Genomic DNA, 10,995 nt, shown 5'->3' with positions numbered 1-10,995 from the left:
AACTTTCTATATAAGTAGGAAAGAACTTAACATGATGCAGGTGGTTCTATATGTTTAGAGAGTGTTCATGGCTAGTATTATTGGCGAATCACAACTGCTGGTATAAAAAGTGCAGCAGTAAATTGTTGTCGGTTGTATACCATATTATGAGTTCGTTTCATAATGGCTCTCATCTGCTGCTTCAGTCGTACTTGCAAATAAACAACATATGCTCGATCGCTTCACATATTTATTTTTCTGACAAAGACATGGCAGAGATATACATGTATTATACAATTCGATTATTATACAAATATTGATTGAGTGTTGGCTGCTTAACGTCCAGTGGCAAATATTTCATGCAAATATGAGATTGATATATAAGTGTGTGCATGCATGGTGTTGACTGCCTTAATATATTAGTAGTGTCAATAGCATTAAATTTTATTGTTATGACAGTCAAACAATTGCTATTTTTATCTTCGACCTCTCGCCTTCAAAAGTAACATGTAATCGTAGTATTTCATGGTATTTACAATGTATTATTGCTTATTTCAGTCGAATATTGCACACTGAAATTATTATTGAAATATCACTGAATTATTGATACGCTTTTAATTTATTTATTTATCTACGATATGCACGATTTTGTTTGCCAAACAATGTCACAAGTTCCTATACAATATTTACAAAAATGCATAATCTGTATTTTATATTTAAACGGTGTCTATTTGTAAAGGTTTTAATTTTCAATACTTTGAAGTGATTCTCAGTTGTAAAGTGAAAAAAAAAACGATTTTATATCAATCAATATCTAGAAATACGACATTTCCAATACTATTAAAAATTAACAACCACATACACACATATATATAATATTATCTTAAAGTTGGATAGAGAGCAGTAGTCCACTGCTCTTTAGAAAGCTCAAATTTGTAAAATCAATGTTATCTATTTCCGGAAAAAATCCGATTACGGTTTACGACTAAAAAAGGATCATATACGCGTTTGAAAAAGGCTACTTTTATTCTATTGGTAAAGAAATCTTTTGACGTTGAGACAACAAAAAGTGGGCGGGGCTTTCTCTAAACCATGATTGACCAAACAATATTTAAAGGTACCTTTATCTGTTTTTGTCTTATTCAGATCGTGTTATATGTTTGCCTTTTTGAACATTTGTGTTTTTATTTACCAGTGAGTGTGAATACTCAGGCTCTAATCCTTACACTTGCGTTGAGACTTTATTGACTGATTGTTAATACACAGCAGCACCTAGTCCAAATAATTATGACGTCTGGCAAGTCGTAGGAAGGCGTCCCAGAAAAAAATTAAAATAGCCTTGTCAGACGTCATAATTATTTGGACTAAGCAGCACCTTAATGATCCTTTATAATAACCTTAAATAATAGGAATGTGTACTGAAACTATCCATCAACATGATCATAATTAAACTATTGACTGTCTAAAATTGTTAATTCAACTACCATTTCTTTCTATATGACTGTATACACAGGCATGCCTTTTTCGGATGTGTCATTTCTGGAGAGTGAAATATTTCTTTTTTTCAATTAAACATCTGTATTAAAAAAATTGCGCATTTCGACAATACATGTCTCTTCAGTGATGCTCGTGGCCAAAATATTTGAAATCCAAAGCTTATATAAAAGATGAAGAGCTATAATCCAAAAGGTCCAAAAAGTATAGCCAAATCCGTGAAAGGAATCAGAGCTTTGCATGAGGGAGATTCATTCCTTAATTTATAATAATTTCTAATATTTTGTAACAGGAAATTTTAATAACACAAAACATCCGTATTTTCATGCCAGTACCGAAGTACTGGCTACTGGGCTGGTGATACCCTCGGGGACTAATAGTCCACCAGCAGAGGCATCGACCCAGTGGTAGTAATAAAATTGACGGTACTAATTTTCTTGCACCAGATGCGCATTTCGACAATACATGTCTCTTCAGTGATGCTCGTGGCCAAAATATTTGAAATCCAAAGCTTATATAAAAGATGAAGAGCTATAATCCAAAAGGTCCAAAAAGTATAGCCAAATCCGTGAAAGGAATCAGAGCTTTGCATGAGGGAGATTCATTCCTTAATTTATAATAATTTCTAATATTTTGTAACAGGAAATTTTAATAACACAAAACATCCGTATTTTCATGCCAGTACCGAAGTACTGGATACTGGGCTGTATGCTGTATGTAGTTTTACGTAATAAATAAATGTATATATTTGATAATAGAAAATATATAAATGATATGACAAAATTTTATTCATGAATCAATATTTTCACAAGACTGGGACATTGTGGAATGATGTTAGAAAATCCTAGCTGCACATCTGTATTCAAAATCCAATGTTGAGACCTGTGAAGTTTAGAGATATTAAAAACTGCTGCAACTTGACCATGTTGACTTTTCATTGAAGACAATTTCAGTTATTATACCCCCGCTTTGAAAAAAGGGGGGTATACTGTTTTACCTCTGTCTGTCCTTCCGTCAGTCTGTTAGTCAGTCCGTCCGTCCCATGAATATTTTTGTCACATTTTTCTCAGGAACTACACTACCAGGAATTTCTGAAATTTGGTTTCAGGCTTGATATAAGTCAGCTATACCGTGTGATGCTTTTTCAGATTCATCACTCAACAACTTCCTGTTTAACGAACACTTGATTGATTTTACACATGATAGCCAACTTGAAGTTGAAAATTTTTCGTCACATTTTTTTTCAGGAACTACAATACAAGGATTTCTGAAATTTGGTTTAAGGGTTAATATAAGTCAGCTATACTGTGTGATGCGTTTTCAGATTCATCAGTTGACAACTTTCTGTTTACCGAACACTTGCATATTTTTACACAATTAATATTATCCACTTGCGGCAGGGGTATCATCAGTGAGCAGTAGCTCGCAATTTCACTTGTTTACCCTTCATTGCAACAGGGAATACTAGTCTTTGCTTAACAATTTCAACAGGCATTATTAAATAATAAACAGGCCAATAAACAAGATAAATTCAGTTATGGTCCTGTAGACAGTGGCAGAACCAGAACTTTTCATAAGGGAGGGCCCACTGACTGACCCAAAAGGGGGGGGGAGGGCTCCAGTCATGCTTCAGTGATTCCCTATATATTCAACCATTTTTTTCCCACAAAAGGGTGGGGGCCCAGGCTCTCCCTCCTAAAACATGTAAAATGTAGATCCATCTATGGTAGATTCAAAGTTTATTGTGAAGACTGAATACTAGTAACTTGTTTCAAATTATCATTAATGAATTTGTTTAATTCCCAAATTAGAAATTAGAAATACAATATTATTATATTAATGAATGTTTTTCATACTTAAACCATAGATGTGAATGAGATTCATGCTAGACTGCTGGACCATAGACCAGTGTTACAAGGACATATCAACCACTTTGTACAAGAATTTGAGGTGAGTATGTTGTAGAATCTTTTTCATTACACTGATCAGATCTTACACTGAAAATTCAGTAATCATTGAGAGGTTTTTATTAATCGGAATAATGTGACAGGGTGAGTATGGCAATTAACAAACTTGCATTCTGACGTCTGAAACATAAACCTGTAAGTTATTGTAGATTCTTTTGAAATAAAAAAAAAATGTCAGGATGATAGGATGACAATTTATGTAAAATAGTCAGGATAATTAATTAAAGAACCAAAAATAAAAGAGGCAGGACCGAATAAAGAAAACACTAAAAAGGCAGGACAAAGAGTACAGGACAAACTTTTTCAGTCTAGCCAAGTCTTTTCAAGACTTAGACATCAGTAACCAAATTAGTATCATTCAACTATTGTCAAGCTCTTGACATTATGTACATAAATTTATTAGAAACCTTTCAATGACTGCCAACATCTTAATCTGTAAAAAAGTAAAGTGTAATATAACACTCAGATGCTGTTTTTTATTTTATTTTGCTTTTTCAGGATAAAAGACAAAACAGGGAACCAGAGAGATTACAAAAAGTTTTAGACAATGTTAAAGAAATGAACGAAAAACTGATCCCAGAGAGTCAGAAAGCTATGCAGGTCTTCTTACCTGATGTTTCTGCCAAAGGTATGGCCAAACACAAAATTGCATGTTTTACAAAGGAAAATAATAGTAGAGCAGGAAAAAATATATTAAAAAAAGGAAAAATAAAAACAGTTTGTGTCATACTTTTAGTAGGTACGGTAGGCAACATGAAACAATTTGAATTTTATTTTCGGCCTTACTTCACAAAAATTTTGCAATCTCATTAACTTTTATCATTAATCAGTAAATTTTTATTTACCAATGTACACGTTACTTTCTAAATTGGCAGTATCAAAGTGTACTGTATGTATAGTGGGTAGCAGTCAAAATTGTAGAAATCATATGTATTCAAAATAAAGATGCTTATATTTTGAAAGTTAAATTTCTCTTAGACAGTTTTTAATGCATGTACAATGATGTAAGGGATGACAATTTTCTTGAAATTGAGAATTGAAATTAGGAATGAAGTTTCAAAGAGATAACAGCCAAATGCCACCAATAGGTCTTCAATGCAGAAAGAAAATCCCACACCCAGATCTGGGCCTCAGCTGGCCCCTAAATAAAAATGTGTACTATTTAAAATATGTGGCAGTCATTCCAGAGTTATGGGACTTTTGACATATCACACACTAACTTGACATATCACACACTATTAAACTTGAAATAAAATAGGGAGATGCGGTGTGATGGCAATAAGACAACTATCTATCAGAGTTCAAATGAAAAAGATATAAGCAATTCATATATTATATAGGTCCCAATACAGCCTTCAAAAATTAGAAAAAAACATTACATTTACATCAGATAGATTTTTAAAGTCTGGTTTTTCGAAAATTAAATATATAGTTTTTAATCTTTCTTTTTTTTATTTCAGTAAAAGTTGCAACAGAAATGTGCAGAAAAATTGAAGATGGTGAATTACTTGAGGTAAACTAGTTTCTAACCTCTACACCATTCTTTAGTTGTCTGGTGGAGAGTTTTCTCATTGGCAAGCATATCTTTCTATTTTAATACCAAATATGGGAGATAACTCTACTTTAAAAATCAACCATTAAAACAAAGTATTTCCTACCTTGGGCCAGGATTTTTTAATTTGTTGGTTTACGGATCCGCCGACCCGATTTTGCAGATTTCCAAAATAAAAATAAAATCGAATTTTCAGGCTTTTTTTATTCTCGCCGACCCTAACAAATGCATTATCCCTGAAAAAAAATTAAAATGTCCTTTTTTATGAAATGAAATGCATTAATCACTAACAGAAGTGATGACACTTTCTGTTGTGAAAAATGAAACTTTCAGTTTACGTTTCTAAAAATAGACAAATCAATTATTAATGACCTTGAAATGTCGTTTGCGCAAATAATTTTGCGGAACGAAACCTGTGTTTAAAACCAATTACACATTTAGTTCGTTTTCCTTATTTGTCACCAGTCCGTAAGATGCATGTTTCATATAAATAGACTTGACCAAATGTGGACAGGTGGAAGTTCAAGACATCAAGTTAAAATACTGAATTTTAACAAATCATTTGATATTTTCTTGTTTTATAGATAATAAAAAAATATCGTCCATTTGGATAAAAAACGGGAATGCATGACAACAGATTATTTAACCTGATATTCTCGTTTTTCCAGTGGACGAGTCTATTACGTTTTTGACACGTGTGTTGAAACTTATTTTCGTACGACATTTTTACTTTTTTTTTTCTTTATCAGTTTTCGTGCTTATTATTTTTCACCAAGTTTTGATTAAAAGCTAAGTCAAATAACTGACGTGAATCTGTTTTTCTTGTTTGTGAAATGACGATTTAATTTCGTCTTTGTCAGTGTACCGCCCCCCCCCCCCCCCTTTTACGGGAGATTATTAGACAATGTCATGCGATGTTTACAGCTGAGCAATAATATTTCATCAAACTTAAATTTAAGAACGATGAAAAAATAGTATGACAAACATATTATTAGAAAGGTGAAATATATTTTTATTCTGCATATCAGTTTTCTGTCTTGAAAGATCTTTTTTTTTCTTTTTTTTTCCGACCGACCGACCCGACTTTTTCATGGAGAAAATCCGTAAACCAACCAATTAAAAAACCGTGGCCTTGTGGTGTATTAAAAGTAACTAGCAAACTTAGTAAAAACAACACCATCAATGATCCCGCCAAAGATTCACTTACCATTTGAATAAATGTGAAATAAGTAAATAACAGTACATTATTTGAACTTGGAATTATTTTTAATTATGGAATTTGTAAAAATTCTTGTGTTTGAAAATTTTAATAAATTCCATGTTTATTTGGTATTATAATATTTTGAGCAGTTCATAACACTTTCCATACAATGTATTTTGTATAGATAGTGTTGTGCACGGCACAGTACATTCTACTGAAAAGGTACTATCTTCTTTTTAATAGAAAGTGTTGTGCGCAGCACAGAACATTTAAGTATAGAATAAACATGGGATTTATTAAACATTTCAAGCACAAGAAATTATGCAAATTTCATAATTAAAAATAATTCCAAGTGCAAATAATAGGCTCTTATTTATACTTTATTTACCACAACTCAATATTTTGGTTATGTTATTAATACATTTACTTATATTGATTTGATATACAGCAAAATATTGTTAGAGTTCTTGGAGTACACACATGAAAATTTGCACACTGAAACAAGGATATTTAGCTAAGATCTTAAGATGCCTCATCCACACTATTATTTTCTATGTTCAATGGACTGTAAATATGGGGTAAAAACAATAATTTTGCATTAACATTAGAAAGATCATATCATAGGGAACATGTATACTAAGTCAAGTTGATTAGACTTCAACTTCATCAAAAACTACCTTGACCAAAAACTTTAAAATGAAGTGGGACAGACAGACAGACAAACAAACGGAGGAATGGATGAACAGACACACAAACAAACGGATGCACAGACCGGAAAATATAATGCCCATAAATAGGACTTAAAAATATAGATAAAAATCTATCAACTTGCTTAGTAACACTCTCAGAATTGTAAATTTACATTTTTTTGCAAAATCCCATGTGATGTTTTTATTCATTATAGAATAAACAGCTGTTACAGAACAGAGCATCAAGGAAAGAGAGATGGGATGAATTCCTAAAGAAACAATATCATAATTGTGATGAGATTGATACAGACTTTAATCAGCAAGTGGAACGTCTCAAAACACATTATGAAGACTTAGAGGATAAGTTAGGCTACTCGACCATGGCAAGTGCATGACACAAAAAGATATTTGTTCATGATATTATATTGTTAATCTATTATTAAAGTGTTAAATTTTTAAATGGCTTGATAATTATGTGGCTTTTTACAGATATTGATATATAGATATAGGAAGATGTGGTGTGAGTGCCAATGAGACAACTCTCCATACAAATAACAATTTAAAAAGTAAACCATTATAGGTTAAAGTACGGCCTTCAACACGGAGCCTTAGCTCACACCGAACAACAAGCTATAAAGGGCCCCAAAATTACTAGTGTAAAACCATTCAAACGGGAAAACCAACGGTCTAATCTATATAAACAAAACGAGAAACGAGAAACACGTATATATTACATAAACAAACGACAACTACTGTACATCAGATTCCTGACTTAGGACAGGTGCAAACATTTGCAGCGGGATTAAACGTTTTAATGGATCCAAACCTTCTCCCTTTTTCTGAAACAATAGCATAACATCACAACAAAGAAAAACATACGATAAAATATCAATTGGCAGACTTAACTAATACATGTATACGACTATCTGGTTGAATGACCTTTGTTTCTGTATTCTTTAATTTTAATTCCATTTTTCTCTATCTTTAATATACTTTGTGCCCATTATTCTCTTTATATTTTTATGTTTATATTAAGCACCTCACTTTTCTTAAATATTTTTTATGTCCATTTTACTCTTTATTTTTTTACCCATTGTTTTTCTCTATTCTGTAACGCCCCCTCATATATATATAAGGCCTTACCATTGTATCAACAGAGGTTCTGTCATATTGTAAATTAAGAAATTGGTTGTTATTGTAAAAGTTGGATGGAATAGGTTTTAAAACAATAAAAACTTGTATTTTGATAGTATGATATGTTTTTGAATGTTCAGTATTAGTTGTCAAATAGTTGTCCTACACTGTATCTTTGGAAGGAGTTTCTTCTTATCAGCACAAAATTTTAAAGTTTTTAGTCTCACCTGTGACATTAGTTGCAGTATGCCAGACATAGGTATTACATGGCAGTTGCGGCATAAACTATTTGTATAAAGCTTTATATTTTAGAAGGTAGAAAACCTGGATTCTGCATATCTTTTATACAGATACTGTATGTTACAAGGTTTCTGTCTGTCATATGCCCATTATCATTCACCTCATTTTAAGTGCCCCTTACGTGATTAGGTTTTACAGATATTACAAGCAATATGTTAACTATATGTGCTGTATGGAATGATTGTAAGGGGTACATGTCAGACTGACAGATTTCATCTGACCTTGACCTCATTTTAATGGTTTATTGTTAACTTTTGTCGTAGCTAGACATAGGGATTGTGATCTGGCAGCAACAGCGACAAAGGCGGATGTGGCATTAAGTTACTTCTTGAAAGTTTTATGTTTAGAAGGTGGAAGACATGGATGCTTCATACTTTGTTATAGATGCATTATGTTATGAAATTTCAGCTTGTCACATGTCCATTGTCCTTGACCTCATTTTCATGGCTCAGTGACTACTTGAAATAGATGTTAAGATTTTTATGCCCCACCTACGATAGTAAAGGGACATTATGTTTTCTGGTCTGTGCCTCCCTTCGTCCGTCCGTCCGTCTGTGCCTCCCTTCGTCCGTCCGGTTAAAGTTTTTGGTCGAGGTAGTTTTTGATGAAGCTGAAGTCCAATCAACTTGAAACTTAATACACATGTTCTCCATGATATGATCTTTCTAATTTTAATGCCAAATTATAGTTTTGATCCCAATTTCATGGTCCACTGAACATAGAAAATGATAGTGCAAAGTTCAGGTTAAAGTTTTTGGTCAAGGTAGTTTTTGATGAAGTTAAAGTTACATCAACTTGAAACTTAGTACACATGTTCCCTATGATATGATCTTTCTAATTTTAATTCCAAATTAAAGTTTTGACCCCAATTTCACGGTCCACTGAACATAGAAAATGATAGTAGGAGTGGGGCATACGTGTACTATGGACACATTCTTGTTTCTTATGTTCATTAATCCCTTAGGGGACGACCATTTGATATTCTGGGGGGGCCCAGGAGGATTTGTTTTTGATTGGTTATTTATTTTTGTAAACTAACAGGACAGATTATTCATTTTCTGCACTATTGAAGCAAGATTTTTCATTTTCATTAAAGCAAGGGACTGATTATTCATTTTCACAACTATATTTATGATATTCGAAAACATACAATTTTTAAATGATTTGTTTATTATAAATAATACATGTATAGTCAAGTCATTATGTACCATTTTAATCAGAATTAATCATCATCTTCTGCAGAAATGAATCTTTTATATTCCCAACTGCATATACATGTATTGCATACATACATAGTGTTAAAGTTTGGTTGTAACGCCTCTTTTAAAAGTATTTGCAAACATATTTCGCTGAGCGGAGCGAGGCAATTTTTTTTAAAAAGTGTTTTGGAGCCACTGAAGGCCCAAGAAGCTATAGAACAAATGATGCAAAATCATGCTTTCTGAGTGTTCCGAAGACCCTTTCATAATATGAAAATGCAAATTTTGTATTAATAATATTTTGACAATATTTTGGTCTCAAAGCAAAATGTATAAATTCAGTGTAAGACTGAAGTTTCTAGGGACAACATCAAAAGACCAATGTGCATGATAAAGTAAAAAAGTAAAAATGGAATTCATGTGGCTGCTGTTTTTTTTTTAAACTCATGATCAAGTTCATAACAAAGTTACTACATTACAAAAGGAATGCAACACTAACAGAATACAGAAGGGCAATCAATGAACAAAAGACAAATAAATAAGAAATATTGATCCCGAAAAATCAGGGCTACGTCTGAGGGAAAACAGAATTTGCTTCTTGCAAGGCACTCGCTATGAACACAATTTGATATTGAGATAAGCGCTTAGTTTTGAAATTTCCTACATGAAGCATTTAAAATATGTTAAAATAAAAGTGAGGTAAGGTTTCCTGAGACAAGATACCTCAAGTTAAATAAAACCAATTTTCAGACATATCAAGTATATTTAAATAATATTTATACTTTTATTATTAAAAAAATTTGGGAAGTGTTTCACGATTTTTTTTTGGAAAAAGATGAATTTACGAAGAATCTGGTGCCATCTCATACTTTCGATTAGACCTGCTGAGTTATTTATTTTCAATACATTGCCAGTCAGGTAATTTATTTTCAAACTACCACAGAACAAACCATTTATTTTTGTGATTATCATGGCTGAGTTATCTATTTTCAAAATCCTCCTGCCCCCCCCCCCCCCCCCCCCCCCCCCCCAGAATATCAAATGGTCGTCCCCTTATTATGAGTAAAAGGATAACTATATTTGGTATGTGCGTACCTTTCAAGGTCCTCATTGTCGTCTAGTTTTCACTTGACCTCAACCTCATTTCATGGATAAATGAGCAAAGTTAATTAAATTTCAGATACTTTAAGCAATAGGTCTAGTATATTTGGTGTACAGGTCAAACTAGCAGGTGTCATCTGACCTTGACCTGATTTTCATGGTTCAGTGGTTATAGTTCAGCTATTTTTTATTTTTTTTTGGACTGTTTTTCTTGTATTATTTGCAATAGATCTACTATATTTTCTGTATGAAATGATTGTAAGGTGTACCTGTCCAACTGGCAGTTGACATCTGACCTTGACCTCATTTTCATGGTTTTGTGGTCAAATTTAAGTTTTTGAGGTTTGGTCTTTTTTTTTTAAAGTATTCTCGCCGCGAT

General features: G+C 32.5%; 1 protein-coding gene across 1 annotated transcript; it reads left to right on the top strand.

The window, feature by feature from the left end:
* The first annotated feature begins 982 nt into the window (after positions 1–982).
* LOC139499091 (biogenesis of lysosome-related organelles complex 1 subunit 5-like) lies at positions 983–7,342 on the top strand. Its single transcript, XM_071287767.1, has 5 exons — positions 983–1,096; positions 3,341–3,423; positions 3,939–4,068; positions 4,901–4,953; positions 7,098–7,342. Exons 1-5 carry the CDS (start codon positions 1,072–1,074, stop codon positions 7,275–7,277), a joined length of 471 nt encoding a protein of 156 aa, XP_071143868.1. The 5' UTR covers positions 983–1,071; the 3' UTR covers positions 7,278–7,342.
* The last annotated feature ends 3,653 nt before the right edge of the window (positions 7,343–10,995 follow it).

This window comes from Mytilus edulis, chromosome 12 (genome assembly GCF_963676685.1).
Source record: "Mytilus edulis chromosome 12, xbMytEdul2.2, whole genome shotgun sequence".
Taxonomy (NCBI): domain Eukaryota; kingdom Metazoa; phylum Mollusca; class Bivalvia; order Mytilida; family Mytilidae; genus Mytilus; species Mytilus edulis.
Note: the sequence above shows the minus strand (reverse complement) of the source record. Positions and strands in the feature narration are given on the sequence as shown.